Source organism: Pelodiscus sinensis, chromosome 5 (assembly GCF_052426305.1).
Source record: "Pelodiscus sinensis isolate ZL-2025 chromosome 5, ASM5242630v1, whole genome shotgun sequence".
NCBI classification, from domain to species: Eukaryota; Metazoa; Chordata; order Testudines; family Trionychidae; genus Pelodiscus; species Pelodiscus sinensis.
In genome coordinates, this window is record NC_143056.1 from 7270423 (window position 1) to 7288737 (window position 18315).

Sequence of the window (18315 nt, forward strand, 5' to 3'; positions counted from 1 at the left end):
AAACACGCAAAACTAAATCATATGGAAAATTGAAAACAGACACTTTAATTACTGAAGTAACCAAATAAAAAAAAAAGTTACAATGCAACAGATTTTTATGAACATGTATTGGTCAACAATGAGTAGTTCTCTAGAGGCACTTAAGGAACATCAGATTAGCATATTCTTCTAATATAAATACTAAAAGACATGCATCAAGGCAGAGGAAAAGAGCTAGAGAATCCTTAATGCATTTGCCATTTCCCATGATAGTTTGGCGCAGTTTCTAAAATACACCCGTGATCAGGGCTGTAGGGGAATTGACCCAGGTATGACACTGCATTAAAATCTTTCCATGCTGATTTAACTTTTTGGCTATTTGTGGTAAGTTCTCGTTCCTGCCAATAAAACAAAACCCTGGCTTAAAGTTAAGACTTTTTAAAAATTGCTTACATAAGCAAAAGTTAGAGTAATGGCATAGGATTCCTAGAGCCATTTTATTGTCTTGCAATATATCAAAATGTCTTTTAAAAAAACCCACACAGTAGTAAAGATTGAGGTATAACTTAAAATACTTGATAATCTTTTGCACTAAAGTAGATCACATCATTGCCTTTGTGATGAATTCCTTCCCTTGAACTGTAGGCAGGGATAATTTCCTGGGTCTGGAATTCTTCCTCCATTTGGAAAGACTGGACTTTTTTTTTTTTTTTAAGTAGCTGATTATTTTCTTGCTGCAGGAAGAAAGGAAATAGGTACAAGTTGGTGTTAATACAGTGATATGCACATATTGGCAGTAGTCTGGCTACAGTGGTGTTCACCAACCCATGAATTGGGATCAGCTGTAGATCCTGGCACCTCACAGGCTGTGTCTACACTGGCACAATCTTGCGCAAAAGCGGCCACTCTTGCGCAAAAGCTTGCTGCCTGTCTACACAGGCCGCGTGTTCTTGTGCAAGTAAACTGACGTTCCAATGTATGAAATCAGGGCTTCTTGTGCCGGAACAATGATGCTCCTGCTCAGGAAGAAGCCCTTTTGTGCAACTGTTCTTGCACAAGAGGCCAGTGCAGACAGGCAACATGAATTTCTTGTGCAAGAAAGCCCTATGGTTAAAATGGCCATCAGAGCTTTCTTGTGCAAGAGAGCGTCTACACTGGCAAGGGATGCTCTTGTGCAAAAGCACATGCCAGTGTAGATGTTCTCTTCTGGAAGAGTTCTTGCGCAAGAAGCTGCCAGTATAGACGTAGCCACAGGGTCCTGTCCAAACCAGTCAGGATCACCCATCAAGTAACCCCCCTTCAGCTGTGCTTTGCCTCAATACCATGCTGCTCTTGCCCTCTGCCTGAAAGCTGCCCCCAGGTGCCTGCTGCTTGCTGTGCGGGGTTGGGAGGGCGAGGAGGAGAGCAGCGATGTCAGGGTGTTCCCATCTCCCTGTCTTTGTACCCCAATCTCCAGAGGAAAGGGTACAACAGGGCTCAGGCTAAATGGTGCTTTCTGGCCACTGCAAGGCAATGTCCAGCTGGAACCCACATCCCAAACCCCTGCACCTAAGCCTCCCTCTAAGAGCCCAAACTGCTCCTGTACATCTGTCCCAGGCTCAACACTCCCCCCACCCCCACCCCAGTCTGGTGAAAGTGAGTGAGCCAAGAGAGGAGGTGGAGCAAGGTTCGTTGGGTGTGATGTAGATCGCGGCTTGCACTTAAATGGAACATGTGCCCTTGTGCTTAAAAAGGTTGCAGACCCCTGGTCTGCAGTAAACAGAACAGCCTTTACCGCCTGGGCAGTAGGGGTAAACTGCTGTTATTCCATAGAGGTGTGAGCGCTGCTCTGGAAGATACTCGTCGGTAAGGATGCCGCTGGCTTTATTCACAGCGATGACGCCGTCCCTAGTAACAGAAGTGAGAAATGCTTTTTTACTTGCCCATGAAAAGAAATCCTTTCAGTTGGCGCAGGCGCATGGAATTTGACAGACACGAGAAAACAACTTACTCGGACTTCCTGCGTCACCCAGGCCAGCGACTGTCACGCAGCACCTGCATCAAGCCACTTCACCGTGCTAGTTTCATTACTGAACCAGCACAGGGCAGACTCCCTAAGCACGTCCCAAAGAGGTGGTATTCCCCCCCCCAACCCCGCTTCTCCCCCCGGCAGTGTCACAAAGGATGTGCAGGTTTAAATTCAAATGAATGCAATCCGATTAGCCTCACGTTAATACCTGCCGTGAGGTTGGGAGTGGTCCCTTGTTGCCATCACAGTCACAAAATGGGTTTTTTGGAGTGGGCAGAAGAAATGAGGCCTTTAGTTATGGGGCATGTTGCATATTTGGAAATAGGAACCGCCCATGTTTTTTTCCTGCACCAAAAGTAACTGTGTTGTATAAAATACAGCTGCAGTACCACCCTCCATAGCGGCCTGTACTGATAATGAGAAAGCTGGGGTAAGGTGTGACGATGTGTCGGGGTTTCCCCGGCACTGCACCCCCCCCCCAGCAGCAAGAACAGACTCCGCCAGCCCGTAGAATAGAGGGAGTTTATTGCTTCTCTGGGATACCGCACAGCACCCACATAATGTGTCTTACAGGAGTCTGGGCCAGTATGCCTCAGACCCCTTGAGATGGGGTCCCTGGGCCCCTAGATTCCAGCCCAAGACTGACCCTTCCCCCCAGCACTCGTTTCCCTAGTTCCCTCGCAGCTCCAATGCGTCTGACCGGTTGGGTCTTTGTCTACCTGACTTAGGCAGCCCCCCTGCTGGGCAGTGCTCACAGGCAGAGGCCAGGAGGGGTCATTCACAACCCACAACCCAAACACAGCAACCGGCAAGGTACTGTCACTACACCACCACGTGTGGGTGAGTCAGTGGGAATCACCCAGCACAGCGCAGGGGGACCCCGAGACACAGGGAAGAAAGGCCCCCCCACTATGCTACACGGGCCACGTCTAGACAGGCATGATTTTCCAGAAAGGCTTTTAACAGAACAGTTTTTCGTTAAAAGCATTTTCGGAAAAGAGCGTCTAGATTTGCGGAAAAGCGTCCGTGCCAATCGAGACGTGCTTTTGCGCAAAAAATTCAAGGGGCCAGTGTAGAGAGCTGGCAAGTTTTTCCAGAAAAGAGGCTGATCTTCCAGAAAAACTGGCCAGTCTAGACACAGCCATGGGGTCTTAAATAATCCTACACTTTGTACATTCGTGTCTGTGCATATTACGCGTGGGCCTCCCTTGGAATGACTGACGGGAGGTGACTTGAGGAATAGGGTGTTGGGTTTTGCAGTCTATTGGACATGCCTGGCTTTGGGGAACACGGGTAGCATTTTAGCAAACTGATACAACTGGAAACCAATGTCTGTAATACCAAAACAATTTGGGAAATAAGACCCACTGGCTGCGTCTACACTGGCATGATTTTCCGCAAATGCTTTTAATGGAAAAGTTTTTCCGTTAAAAGCATTTGCAGAAAAGAGCGTCTATATTGGCACGGACGCTTTTCCACAAAAGCACTTTTTGCATAAAAGCGTCTATGCCAATCTAGACGCGGTTTTGCGCAAGAAAGCCCCGATCGCCATTTTCGCCATCGGGGCTTTTTTGCGCAAAACAATACCGCGTTGTCTACACTGGCCCTCTTGCGCAAAAGCATTTGCGCAAGAGGGCTTTTGCCCGAACGGGAGCAGCGAGAACACTGACAATCTTACATGAGATCGTCTGTGTTCTTGCAGAAATTCAAGCGACCAGTATAAGTCGCTTTTGCGGAAAAACTTCCCAGTCTGGACGCAGCCAGTGCGTGTAACACGATTCAGTGCAGGTTGAACAAGTGCTATGGAACAGAAAAACTCTGGCTCAGAAGGCTCCCCAACCCCACTCTAACTCGGGGGTGAGTAATAATTGTTGATGGGGGCACTCCCAGATTTTGGTACATGGTCAATGACCGCACTTTTCTCTGGGGGAGCAGGCGCGCAGAGTCTGGGATGGAGGCTGGGTGCAGAAGAGAGCTTGGGGTAGGGCAGTGGTTCCCAACCACCATGGTGACTACCGGATTGTTCAGTGGCTCAGCTCCGGCAGTCGTGCTGGCTGAGGCACGGCAGGAGGTGGAGTAGAAGGCGCCTCCCTCCCTCCTTTGTGCTTGGGGAGGGAGGTGGGGCACAGGAGGAGGGTGCCCGCACACCGCCACTGGCCTCTCCCCACCCACGCAGCTGCTTTTGCTGGCAGTGGCACTGAGGTGGTGGCAGGAAGAGGCAGGGCAGGAGGTGCCTTCCTTCCTCCCCCTTCGTAATGGCAGCCGGCCAATGGCTCCGCGCTCCCCCCCACTGTTGGGTGCGCAAGATGCGCTTGGGGAGGGAGGGAATGCACTGCTAACGGCCGCTTCCCTGCCCGCGTGACAGTAACAGACACACTCCCTAGTGAGGGCAGCCTCACTTTGGGGGGGGTGCAAGGACGGGGTGGGGGCAAAGGAGGTGTTGGGTGAGGGCGTGGTGGGGTCAGAGGACAAGAGGGTGTTGTCATGGGCTGTAGAGGTCACAGGGTAAAGGGTCAAATGGCATCGGGCGTAGGAGTGGGGTCAAAGGGTCTTAGCCACTGGAGAGCAAGAGGCTGGGCTGGGGGTTAGCCAGTCAGGTAACGTTTTATTTGCATATTCATTACTTGCAGAATTAATATGCAAACAACAGGTAACTGGTCCGCCAAAAGTTTGTGAAGGGGCTTGCCAGTCCCCAGCATAAAGGTGGGGAACCACTGGGGTAGGAGGCTGGGGGGCAGGCGAGGGTGTGGGATGTGAGAGTGGGTTGTGACCTGGGGCAGGGAATTGGGGTGTAGGGTCTGGTAGGGAGGATGGGTGCAGGGGAGAGTCTGTCCTGGGGAAGGGTTTAGGCGGGATACAAGATTTGGGAGGGAGTTGGGGGGCATGTGGGGGTGGAGTGTCAAAGGCAGGCTCCTGACCAGCTGTCTGTGCATAGGGCTCTCTGCACTGCTGGGAGGGGTAGGGAGAGGTTTTGCCTGCTGCCCTGACCCCAGCAAAACCTCTCAGCTCCCATTGGCAGGTTTCTGGCCAATAGGAGTTAAGAGATTTTGCTGGGGGGGGCCCCTCTCCCTCCTGCCTGCAGCGCACAGTCCCAGGAAGCAGCTAGTCACTTGGAGCGGTGCTGCTCCCTGCTGCCGGCGTGGGCCGGGTCAAAAGGCACGGCAGGCCGGATCTTGCCCACCCCTGCTCTAACTGGATACCACTCTCAGAATCGGCTCGGCTTCCCCAAAGCCGACTGGCGGGGATTTAGCCCCTCCGCAGTTCGGGTGGGCGCGTGGGAGCCTACCTTCTCCAGTCAGTGTGATAGAAGTGATTGGCGTAACTGACAATGCTGAAGGGGTAGTTGAGGTTGTTCTGAATGACACGCCTTCCGGTTCCGTCCGGGAACGTGCACTCCAGCTTCTTGGTTCCTTTTGCAAAGAAAACAAGGAGTGAGGCGAGACGTCCTGTATCTTCCACGGAATGATCCGCACGCTACAGGGCCACGGCCCAGGATAAACTTGGATCCTACCGCCCTCCTCCTAAAAATGTGAAAAATCCACCCAGGGGAGGAGGTGGCGTATGTGTACACAGAGATCCAGACCAGCAAGGAGGACTAGAATGTTGGTTTTTCAGGGTGTATTGTTTTTACTCTAGGGGAATTGGTTCCATACTGGGCCTATAGTGACTGAAACGGGTTCGTATGCATGCACCTCTACACCAGCAACTATAGGGATGTAAAGGAAAGCACGTACTTTTGTCTGGTTCTGGACAGAAGCACAGTGCTGCAGTCCCCTATATTCACTGAGTCTAGACTCACTCTGCTCCTGCGTTCTCCTTAGATGCTGCTCTATGTACATAAAATATTTATCTGCCAATATGTTCTTGTGATGAAATATTCACTTATAGACTCATAGACTTTAAGGTCAGAAGGGACCATTATGATCATCTAGTCTGACCCCCTGCACAGTGCAGGCCACAGAATCTCACCCACGCCTCCTAGAATAATCCTCTCACCTATATCTCAGATATTGAAGCCTTCAAATACTTTGAAGACCCCAAGATGCAGAGAATCCTCTAGCTGTGATCTGTACCCCATGCTACAGAGGAAGGAGAAAAACCTCCAGGGCCTCTGCCAATCTACCCTGGAGGAAAATTCCTTCCCGACCCCAAAAATGGCGATCAGCTAAACCCTGAGCATGTGGGCAAGACTCATCAGCCAGACACCCAGAAAGTTCTCTATAGTAACTCCTATCATCCCTCCATTGACCTATTCCCACTCCACTGATAATGAATGGTCAATTAGTTTAAAACTTAACTTGTGTGTTAAGTCTTAAAATTCCACGTTAATATTCAGGACAGTCCAAACAGCCTGTGACAGGCTTGCGGAGAAATCTGTAGACACTAGACAAATGCTTCTGTAGACACTATGGGTATGTCTAAACTACATGGCTCCATCGATGGAGCCATGAGCCATGTAGATTTGTTTGTTTGGCAAAGGGAAATGAAACCGCGATTTAAATAATTTAGATTTAAATAATCACGGCTTCATTTAAATTTACATGGCTGCCGCGCTGAGCCGACAAACAGCTGATCAGCTGTTTGTTGGTTCAGCGCGCTAGTCTGGACGCTCCGAGGTATAACGGGGAGGTCGATAAAGGGCTTTCAGGTCGGCGCGGGAGCGTCCAGACTAGTGCGCTGAGCCGACAAGCAGCTGTTCAGCTGTTTGTCGGCTCAGCGCGGCAGCCATTTAAATTTAAATGAAGCCGCGATTATTTAAATCGCCGCTTCATTTCCCTTTGCCGATCAGCCTAATCTACATGGCTCCATGTAGTTTAGACACACCGTATGAACGGACACTTCACTTTTAGACGTAAAATTGTGTCACCTTGCCTGTAAAAACAAAAATCTAAAATCCGTATCAAGTGACGGGCACTTGTACGTTCCAGTGCTTGGGGGTAGCAGCCCTTGCTCTGTCTGCCACCCTCTCGCTGGGACTCTAATGCTGCTCTGCCCAGTACACACCTAACCTTCAGTCTCCTACATAAACCTGCAGGTGGGATACAGGCCAGCTAACACAACTAAAAAGAACACTGCACAGCCCCCATAAGGCCATTTTATTCAGTAAGATATGTTCAGAAGGCAGTTAAGTATTTTTTGCCTTGTCAATCTAAAATGTGTTATGTTTAGACAGGTCACGTCTGGGAAAAGTCCACTCCCTCATGGTTTGTTTTTATACGTGGGACAGCGTTTCTCAAACTGTGGGTCGCGAGCAACTTGGGGGGGGGGGGTCACAGCTGGATGCAGGTTTTCACTTGCGATCCCTCTCCCCCGGGCTGCGGAGAGGCAGGGTGGCAGAAGGCAGCCGCTGGCAAGCCACACAGCGTGGCCAGGGCCGCGGGACTCCAGGAGTACGGCTCGGCTGCAGGAGGAGGCAAGGCGGTGGGAGAGTGAGGCCGGTGCCGGAAGCGTGAGGGGCCGGCTGGGGTGCGGTTTCCGGGCAACCAAATATTTCTCCAGCTAGGAGAGGGCGGGGTCCCTCAGGTAGCGGGCTGGGGGATCGGGTCGGGGCAGAGGACCCAGAGGTAAATAAGGGCACGTGGAGGTCAGAGGAGAGGAGAGGAGAGGAGAGGAAGGAACCAACCAACGGGACGCGGAGCGGAAAAGAGGCACAGAGGAGGAAGATGGGGGGTGGGAGGAAGGAGCCTGCAGGGGGGAAGGACGTTGAGGGCTGCAAACGCCTTGAAGGAACCCCAGGAGGGCAAGGAGTCTGGAGAGAAGGGGGCAGGAAGCGACCCAAGGCAGTGAGGGTGGGGAAGAGGGGGTTGCACAAATTCATTTAGCATTTTAAGGGGTCGTGGTATCACAAAGTTTGAGAACCCCTAAGTGGGATCATGAGAGGTCAGGTTCAGGGAAGACTTCAACAGATGTGATTTGTCTCCAGCGTGTTTCAATCTATATTAGCCTATGTTACCTGCATCTGCCCAGCAAATCAATTTGGAGAAAGGGTCAAAAGTCAAGCCATTTGGTAAGCCGATGTCTTGATTCACCAGAATCCTTCTGTTCGCGCCATCTACAGTTGAGGTTTCAATTTTAGGTGCTTCACGATTCCAGTCTGTCCAGTAAAGGTTGCTGTGAGGGAACCAATAAGCAAACGCTGGTAAGGATGTACAGCGGGTAAACCCATTTAAAAACAAGGCAGACTGCGGTAACGATCAGAAAAATCCCAGGCCTCTCGGTCGGCTTTATGGATCAGATCGTTAGCTGCTTTGAAATCCCCTAACAGGAAACCCAACTAATCTCCAGAATGTTTTTAAACAACCTATCATTTGCAATTAAAGATATTCTTCTGTAATAAGAGCCAGTCCCGTTCACTTTCTAGCTAGCAACTGTACATACACGGGGGTTACGTCTACACTGGCATGATTTGCCGGAAATGCTTAAAACGGAACAGTTTTCCGTTATAAGTATTTCCGGAAAAAGCGCGTCTACATTGGCAGGATGCTTTTCCGGAAAAGCACTTTTTCCAGAAAAGCGTCCGTGCCAATTTAGACATGCTTTTCCGCAAAAAAGCCCCGATCGTCATTTTCACGATCGGGGCTTTTTTGTGGAAAACACTACTGCGCTGTCTACACTGGCCCTTTTCCGGAACAGTTTTCTGGAAAAAGGACTTTTGCCCGAACGGGAGCAGCATAATATTTCCAGAAAAGCAGCTGATTTCTTACAGTAGATCGTCAGCGCTTTTCCGGAAATTCAAGGGGGCAGTGTAGACAGCTGGCAAGTTATTCCGGAAAAGCGGCTGATTTTCTGGAATAAGTGGCCAGTGTAGACACAGCCGGGGAGTTAAAAGCTCTCTTCATGCAACGTATGTTCCAAATTTGTACAAGATTCAACCCTTTTAATAATATTGTAAATCTGAGCACAAGGAGCAAGTTTAGCCAAATTCACTAAATTAGTAAATAGGAGGGGAAGATGCACGGGGTAAGTGTGCCACGCTCCAACTGTTGTGATCTCGAGAGCTGCTCTCCTACACCTGTTAAGGAGATGCGCTGGAATGAGAGAGGTCTCCTTGTACCAGACATGGCTACTCTTGCTTGCTTTACTTATATTCAGAGCAAAAAGGTTTGGACCAGGTCAGGGACCGATTAATTAATTCGTCAGGGGGCATGTGCACTAGAATTCAGATCCCTCACCGGGCGTGTTGCCAACGGTGGAGCCAGGCCGCCAATGCACATAGGTTTGTCCAACCCTGCTTGGAGACTTGTCTACGCTGCAGCTTCCGTGACTGGAATGGTGCACGGGGTGAACCCTGAAAGTGCCGCGCCTGGGTTAGGCATTGCAGTCCATCGCCATGGCGGCAAATCTCCCGTTTTGTTCCAACCCGCCAGGGCGGCCCAAAGGCCTGTGAGATTTCCAAAGCACGTGCACGGCGCTGCCCTTTACCCTCTCACGGCATCCACGGTGATTGCACGAGGATTCACAAGGTCTGCGTCAAACAGAACCCGGCGCTCAGACCCGTCCAATCTTGCACGCTCAATTTTGTCCAAGCCGCTATCGGTCCAAAACATGGTTCTGTGGATGTGGTCGACAGCGAGTCCTTCGGGACTCATCAGGCCTGGAGGGAGGCGCAGAGAAGAGCACGGTCAGGGGAGTAGCGCACGTTGACACTTGGCATTTGTGTAGCACCATCAATTGTATAGCATGCAATTAATCAGCCCGCTACCCCTGTTGTTCCAGCTTGCTTGGTAATTATAACCCACCACCTCCCTCACTGTTCCCTGTAAACTGAGCACTTGGGATACCACCCAGGAGAGAGTCCAAAGCTGCCCAGCTGATTAGCAGAGCGCCCACAGCCGGCAGCATGTGTTTCTATGGTGGTGCACATCCAGCCATGCCTGGGTGCACATAATAAAATTTATTCCACACATCAATGGAAAAAAGAGGGAATGTTGACCCACCCCACCTTCTGCCCCTCCCAATTGGCCATAAATTGTGATGCCTAACGGAGAAAGCCAGGCAGATGGGGGCTTGCCAAAAGTTAGGGAGAGTGACCAAGCCAAAAGCTGGGATTAGCGCTCAAAAATTCTTCATGCCCAGCTCTGCTGCCTCTCTGCCAGGTGGAGAGCAGCTTCAACGCCTGTTCAGGCCTGTATTCAAGCCGGCCACACGAACACTCAAGGAAATGACGATTCACCTGAGTTAATAAGGGTTTCGGGTTCAGCCCCTGGTTCTAGCCTTGCTCGGTTAACTGTCCGACCAGCCACGTCCGTCCAATAGACCATTTTTTCTCGACAGTCGTAATCTAGCCCAACCACGATGGAACCCTGCAGGGGTTTCAAAATATGTGGATTTACTCATTCACCTCCACAGCACGGGCGCTCGTGTGGCTACAGCTGGCGGAGCCAGAGCCGAGTCAGACAATCCTGCATGGCTGGCTTTGTGTTTGACCCTGGTTTGAAGTTTGTCACTTAGTTCTACACAAGAGCGGCCAGACTGGGTCAGACCAAAGGTCCTTCCAGCCCAGTGTCCTGTCGGCCGACAGTGGCCAGAGCCAGGTGCCCCAGAGGAAGGGAACAGAACAGGGAATTGTCACGCGATCCCTCCCGTCATCCATTTCCAGACATACAGAGGCTAGGGACACCATTCCGACCCATCCTGGCTAATAGCCATTGATGGGCGTAACCTCCATGAGTTTATCCAGCTCTTTTTTGAACCCTGTTCAAGTCCTACATCCTCTGGCAAGGAGTTCCACAGGTTGACTGTGCGCTGAGTGAAGACATACTTCCTTTTGTTTGTTTGTTTGAAACCTGCTGCCTATTCATTTCATTTGGTGGCCCCTAGTTCTTATATTGTAGGAATAAGTAAATAACTTTTCCTTACTCACTTTTCCCACCCCAGTCATGATTGTATAAACCTCTATCCTATCCCGCTAGTCTCCTCTTAATCTCTCTTTCTATGGGAGAGATTCTGCTGCAGGGGTGCGCAATCATTTTAGAAGGGGGGGCACTTCACACATTTTTTAAATGGGCCTGGGTTGCCCCGGAAGGGGCGGGGCCTCGGGCAGAAGGGGCGGGGCCAGGACACTTCCATGCTTCCCCACCCACAGACCCTGACTGGCCTGGGCCATGTGAAGTCTTTGCCTCCCGCTCCCTGGTGCCTAAGGGTCCCTCTAGGCACCACACGCCCCTGGCAGGGCGGGAGGAGACTTTGTACACTCCCCCCCCCAGGTCAAAATCAGGGCCTGGGGGGCATGGGAGCGTGTAAAGTCTCTTGCCCCCTACCCCCGCCCTGCAAGGGGCATGTGGCGCCTAGAGAGAACCACCAGCCGTCGGGGGGAGAAGACTTTGTGCAATCCCCCATCTCCAGGTCTTTACTGGCCTGGGGGAGGAGGGGGGGGGTAGCGGCAGGGCGGCTGCAGGCTGGATCCAGCCCGTGGAGGCTCTCTTGTCTCCCCCATTCTACTGGGTACAATTTTGGTTAAAAGGTTCAGCTTTTCTGCATGTAGGATTAAGCTTATAGGACAGCAACATTCAAACGGGTGGCTGTATTTTAATTCGGTCCAATAGGGCAAATTCTCCACTGCTCTCAGTAGCTGCAGTTCTAACATCAGCTGCTTTTCAGCCATTTACCCCAGCAGACAATTGAAACCGATCTCTTAGTCTTATTTTTGTGCGGGACAGGTCTCAAGCTGCAAGAATGCAGCTGCACTTCCTTCTATTCTGCCACGGGCGTGGTTACTGTCCAGCGCTTGCTTGTTAGTTGCACGGCCTAAGAGTCTGTACTCTCGGGGAATTCTTAAGACAGATGTCCAAGGTATACGTCCATCGCCCGCTGGGCTTTTAAAAAAACCTCGGGGATCAGGAAGAGACTTGTACAAGGATTGTAGCCAACACATAACGTCCTTCTAGCTGTCAGGAGGGAATAGTCCACAATTTCTAAGCAAATTCCTCCCTCCCGCATCTAGATTTGATGGTCTTGCCACGATTCTTAGTTTCTCTCGGCCTGTTTGGCCCCTTTTGAGACGTGTGTAAGTGGTTTGTCTCTGGTGGGGGGTGAGAAAAGACGGAGAATGAGCCCTGGAAAGATTTAAATGCTTTCTCAATGCAGTATCCGAAGGCAAAGCTCGAATGGACGTTACCCTCTACTCTCAACTACACGAATGATTCCCTCTCCTCCTTTTGCAAAGCAATGATGTGGAGCAGGTCTTACAAACCAGACTGGGGCAGAGGAGTGCCAACACGCAGCTCAGGCCCGTTGAGAGGCGGGAGCAGGGGGCTTTCCACGCGGCTGGGGAAGAGGGGCTGTGGTTTGTACCGTTGGGATAACCGATCCTCTTTGCCCCGTTTTCTGGTGGCAGCAGCGCAGGGTCAGGTTTCGTTTGGTCAGCTGGAGAACGAGCAGCTGACAAAAACGAAAACACCCTGGTACACAAGCCACGCCCACCTGGGGAGGCGCTTTGTCCCCCTCTAGTGGCGGCCGTGCCACATCAAGGTTAACGGGTCTACTAAAGTCTTGTCCACAAGAGCGCGGGAGCCATGTCCGGTTGGGGTAATTCTCTGCCTCCTGGGGTGGGGGCTAAGTTGCCTCGCGATTGGTTAGTCTGCTATAGCGTTGGTTTAGAGCTGGAGCTTCGTCAGTCGATCCTCAACGCCCCCTCTCCCCGGGGTGCTAGTGGTACCTACCTACAGCTGTATACTACTTAGACTGAGCTTACGTCCCAGGGCAAAGATTCGGTGCAGACTTCTCAGCCCGTAAGCGGCTAGACTCAACGCATTCGGCAGATACTTTACATGCAGCGAGAGCAGGGTCTTCGCCATCTCCTTCTGAAGCCTCGTGCCGTTCAGCGGCAAGGAGCCGATTTGCTGCCCCTGGGCGTACAGCAAGTAGGTGCCTGCGGCGGGCGGGGTCACGTCAGGACGTGGAGTGGGCTGGACGGTGGGAGGAGCAAGGCTGGGGAGACCTGTCAGTCAAACACACCGATTACAGGCCGGTCCTCGCGCCGAGAGACTTTCCAGAGCCACTGGCCTCTCAGAGGGGGAGCTGAGCGGTTCCAACTAGCAGATTTCTGCCTGGAAACCTGCCGGGCCGGGCAGGATGGGGGACGGGGGGGCATTAAATGCTTTTGCCCTTCACGCCACCACCATGCTGTTGTCACAACTTTGACGGGAGTTTCCCACCCAGCGTTAGGACGACGTGGGCAGGTGCAGGCACATGCACAGGGACGGGGGGGCAGTATCATGTATTGGGCCAGCTTCTCTCGTGGAGGGAGACAGGCTTTCGAGCGCTTCACACGCTCTGGAAATCTACCACGCCGGGATCTGCGCGAGGGAGGCCTGCAGGGCTGGATTCACTCTTCTGGGGGGCCCGGGCTCGCAGGCTGCAGGGTGGCACCCAAATGAGGGGTTCAGCGTGCGGGAGGGGGCCGCCAGGGCTGGGTGAGGGTGGGGGGGCTGGGCAGGAACAGGGCGCTCACCCAGCATGGCTCACCGAGACGTGGAGGGGAGACACGGCTCTGGGCTCGCAGGCACCGCCTCCTGCTGCTCCCATTGGCCACCATTCCAGCCACTGGAGTGAGGGGGCGGAGCCTGCAGCTAAGCGCCACTAGTGGCAGCGCACACAGCTCCGGGGGGGGCAGTGGGAGCGGGACCCCCCAGCCAGGCAGAGCTGCAGCACACAGGGGCTTTGGGGGCTGCAGCCTCTTTCAATCCAACTCAGCATCTGATGAGCGACGTCAGGTCCTGATCCCGCAGCTGGAGCCGCACAGACACCTGCGCCCCTTTGCAGAATCAGGCCCCTAGTTAGTTCTCTCCCGGATCCGCGCCTGGGCTGGAGGGAGCCCCCGGGCGTTCCCTGTCAGCAGAGGGGCGGTTCTCTCCCCCCCACACACAGGCCCTGGGCCCCTCCCCACTGTGTACTCACACGGAGGCGGGTCGCCCGGCTCCGACCGGGTGCCTTGAACCTCGCGGCCGCTTTCGTCCACGCACCAGCAGTAGCCGCTGGTCCCGTGGCACTGCAGCGGGCGGAAGCTGCCCAGGGCGTCGCACTGGGGCACGTACTGGTCCTCCCGGGGGCTGCCGCCGTAGTGCTCCAGGAGGCTTTGTCGCCAGCGCTCGCACATGGTCTGCGGCCTTCGGGTGGGCTCTGCAGGCGGGGCAGGCGGTCAGGACGGGAGCAGGGCCGGCACACGCCCGCCCCCGGCCAGCGCGGCCAGCGCCAAGCCCGCCCTGGCGGTCAGTAGCCGTAACAGGGGTGCTGACCTGAGCCGGCCCGTCTCAGCAAGCTCAGTGGCACAGCTCGAACTGCAGCCCCTGGTGTCCGGACCCCAGCGCCTTGGCCCCACAGCCAACAAGGAGGTGTGGAGGAGGGGGCAGGAATGGGACCCAAAACCTCCACCCCTCTCCAGCTCCATGCCCCTCTTCCCCCAGGCTTTACGCCGGAAAGCGGGTTCCACTGGCCCCGCGCCGATGGGCGGCCAAGGGCGCTCAGGCGGGAGCCGGGCTCTCACCTGGAGTCCCGCAGCGCGGCGGGGCGGTGCCCGGGGGGCTTCTGCTCCCGGCGATCTCCTGCCCAGCCTGGTCCACGCACCAGCAGAAGCCCGTGCTGCCGTGGCACTGCAGCGGCCGGTACTCGCCCTGCTCGTCGCACTGGGGGACGTGGAGCCCCGGGGGGGGCAGCCCGAGGTCTGGCTTCGGGTACAGGCGCTGCTGCTCACACGGCGTCAGTCGCTGGGCAGGGTCTGCAGCCGGCAGGCGACAATCGGAACAGACAGTCACACCACGACGGTTACGCTGAGGTTCTCCGAGCACGGGATCATAGGCTGGGGGAAGCCAGGCCTCCCCCAACAGCCTGGGGTGGTTCCGCCCCGAGGCCGCCTTCTGCCCCCCACTTTTCCCCCATGGCCCCAGCCCCGGCTGCTTCTCTTCTCAGCCTTGTTCAAGGGGCAGGGGTGGGCCAGTGGCAACTCGGGCCGGCCGACTGGGACCAGGATTAGCCAGGGCTCGGGGTGGGGCAGGACTCGGCAGCTGGAGTGGGGGGCACAGGGCTGTAGTGGGGCGGGAGGGTTGGAAGGCAAGGGGCCTCAGGTGGAGGGGGTGGGCTGGGGGCTAGCCTCTCTGAGCTGGGGGGTGGGGAAGAGGGGAGGAGTCTCAGGCACCGTCCCTGGAGGCTGGCAAACATACAGAGGTTAGGCAAATCGGCAGCGAGAAAACACCAGCCAAACCGGGCCACATACGAGCTCCCTGTGTGCGTACACCAGTGAATGGTGCTATAAATACCACAGGCGGACCAACAAAGTACCCCTTAGTCCTGGCCCAGCACCACCGAACCTGACCATGGGCCCGTCGGCGGGGGCTTCTCCCCTGGGAGCAGAGCTGGTAGCAGTAGTAGGCCGTTACCCTCGAGTGGCACAGCCACTCGAAAGGGGCGCGTGGGACGTCCGCTGCCCGTGTGTTCAGCTAAAGACCACGAGGCTCGTGCACTCAGGGACTTGTGCCCAGCCGGCCTGAGCTAGAGCACCCAAAACAGGCTGCAGCAGGGACGCCGATACAAGGCTTGCGCTCGCAGGCAGCAGGTACAAAAGGTCGGAGGGGGGGGTTGGCGCCCTGGCTGTGGCCTTGCTCCCACTCAGCCCCGCTCCTGCTCCGAGGCTCTGCCCCGGCGCCTCCCGGCTCTGCCTTCACGGGGGCCACAGGGAGGGAGAGGGGGCCGGCGGGCGAGCAGGCGGAGGGAGGGAGCCGAGAGGCGTGAGGCCTGAGGCAAAGAGGCATGAGCAGCAGACGGGGGAAGAAGGGGGAAGAGGCAGGAGGGGCAGCGGCCTTGGGGAGGGGGCAGGAGCCAGGCTGGGGTGGGGGGGAAGGAAGCGGAGTGGGGGTGGGCTTTGGGGTAGGATCACGGCCTGGGCATGCGCAGCCTCCCCCCACTGGGGACGTGGCCCTGCCCACACCGCGCTGACGGTACGATGCCTCCGCCCTTGGCCCTCACCAGGAGTGCACTGGAAGCCGTCCCCTTGGTAGCCTGGCTGGCAGCGGCAGGAGAAGGAGCCGGGCGTGTTGGAGCAGGCGGCGGCCGGGTGACACCTGCCTTCGGCGCATTCATCCACGTCTGCCGGGAGAGGAACAGGGGCTTTACCCCGGCGCAGCTGCCTGCGAGCTCGCCGGCCCGGGCGGGCGGAGAAACCACCAGGCCAGGGGGCCCGCCCGGAGCTGAGCCACCGCAGGAACAGCAAAGCCGAGACCAGGGCAGGGGGACTGCAGGCGAAGGATCCCCCCACTTGCCTTGGCCCAGGACCCCACAGAACCATCCTCTGCCTCTGCCCCTAGGTGCGTTCACAATCCAAACCCAGCGAGGTGGCTGAATTTTAGGGTTGCCAGATGGTTTAACCAAAAATACCGGACACCCCCTTCCTCCCCGCCAAAAATACCACCGGGGAAAAAATTCCATTGAGGAAAAAAAAAAAGGAGAGACCAAAGTTGTTGAACAGTTAAAAAAAAAAAAAGGACCCCAAGAATTGTTAAGCAAAAAAAAATTAAACAGCGTGGCCTCTTTAAGAAATGCTTTTGAGGCTTTTTGGCCCTAACAGACCATCCTGTCTCCCTGCTGCGGACCAGACAGCTCCCCTGCGGAACCTGGTAAGCACCTGGGATTTTCACCTCTTGGCCAGGAAAAAAATTAAAAAATACTGGACATTTTAGGTGTTCGGTATTTTCTACATTTTTTTTTTTTTAAACCAGACAGGAGGTGAAAATACCGTTCTGTCCGGGTCAATACCGGACACCTGGCAACCCTAGTTTGGCCTCTCTCTTTGGAACAGGCTGGGCCAAAGCCCCCTGAACTTTGTGTCCTGCTCTGGAGTTTGCAGCCTGGGCCCGTCTCCACTTCGCTGAGTCGTCATCGGCCCACAACGGCCAGCCAGGCGAGAACGGGGGAAGCCCTCCCGCGGACGAGAGGTGGGGGGGAACTCGCCCTTCTGCCAGGCGATACGTACCGGCGCAGTCGTGCCCGTTGCCCGTATAGCCGGAGAGGCACACGCAGCTGAAGGAGCCGCCGCCGTGGGGGACGCAGCGGGCGCGCGCTGCCGGAGCGCAGGTGTGGGTGCCGTCAGCGCAGGGGTTGGATGGCGGCGCGATGGCTGGGAAGGGAACAGCAGGACACGTGGTCTCAGCGGCTGGGGGCTGCCAGCCACCCTGCCAGCATGTGTGTCTCACACAAGCTTACAGGCCAGAAGGGACCTGGGTGAACATCCAGTCCGACCCCCTGCACGCTGCACTGCAGGCTACAGAACCTCACCCAGCTATTCCTATAACAGGCCCCAACCTCTGGCCAAGTTCCTAACATCCCCAAATCCTGGGTTTCGAGACGGAGGATCCACCATGTACACTAGTGTACGCCCGTCCCGGGCCGCAGAGGAGGTTCAAAATCCCGAGGCCTCTGCCAATCTGACCCAGGGGAACATTCCTTCCTGACCCCAAATACAGAGATCCGTTGGACCCTGAAGCATGTGGGTGAGACCTTGCAGCCGGACACCTGGGAAAGAATTCTCTGTAGCGACTCAGAGCCTTCCCCCGGGTGTCCTATCACCGGCCGCTGCAGAAATTTGCAGCCTGTTCCTGCTTCCCCTCCCGCGGCACGACAGGGGAAGGCTGGGCCAGCGACGCCCACTGGCTTTACGGCTCTTGGGAGGGGGGAGGAGGCAGCGTTACAGGCCCTTTATGCTGCTTTAATTTGTGCGGATAACCTGCCCCAAGATCAGGTGGGCTGATCAGGTGGGCTGAACCATTCCCACCCAGCCTGGCTAATAGTCAATGATGGACCTAATCTAACTCTTTTTTGAACCCTGTTAAAGTCCCGGTCTTCACCACATCCTCTGGCAAGGAGTTCCACAGGTTGACTGTGCGCTGTGTGAAGACATACTACCTTCTGTTTGTTTTAAACCCACTGACTATTCATTTCATTTGGTGACCCCAACTTCTTATGTTATGGGAACAAGCAAATAACTTTTCCTTATTCACTTTCTCCAGACCTGTCATGATTTTAGAGACCTCTATCATATCCCCCCTTAGTCTCCTCTTTTCTAAGATGAAGAGTCCCAGTCTTTTTTATCTCTCTTCAGATGGCAACTGTTCCAAACCTCTCATAATTTTTGTTGTCCTTTTCTGAACCTTTTCCAATGCCAAGATATCATTTTTGAGATGAGGCGATCACATCTATATTATCTTATCTATATACATCTATATTGACATTCAAGATGTGGGCGTACCATGGATTTATACAGATGTAATAAGATAGAGAGTAAGACAGAGGCTATCCCCTTTTTTAATGATTCCTAACTTTGTTTGCTCTAAGATCTCACT

The 18315-nt window shown here is 54.5% G+C and overlaps 1 protein-coding gene across 1 annotated transcript in view; it reads right to left on the reverse strand.

Moving 5' to 3' along the window:
• Nucleotides 1–24: 24 nt before the first annotated feature.
• NID2 (nidogen 2) overlaps nt 25–18315 on the reverse strand; it is a 49883-nt gene continuing 31592 nt past the window's right edge. The window contains exons 11-21 of the mRNA XM_075926197.2: nt 16950–17093; nt 15947–16066; nt 14472–14702; nt 13886–14107; nt 12757–12926; nt 10161–10290; nt 9410–9581; nt 7941–8098; nt 5274–5397; nt 1754–1866; nt 25–713 (exon numbers count right to left, since the gene is read on the reverse strand). Coding sequence (XP_075782312.2) covers nt 703–713; nt 1754–1866; nt 5274–5397; nt 7941–8098; nt 9410–9581; nt 10161–10290; nt 12757–12926; nt 13886–14107; nt 14472–14702; nt 15947–16066; nt 16950–17093 — 1595 coding nt within the window. The 3' untranslated portion in view covers nt 25–702. The remainder of the gene's footprint in view (nt 714–1753; nt 1867–5273; nt 5398–7940; nt 8099–9409; nt 9582–10160; nt 10291–12756; nt 12927–13885; nt 14108–14471; nt 14703–15946; nt 16067–16949; nt 17094–18315) is intronic.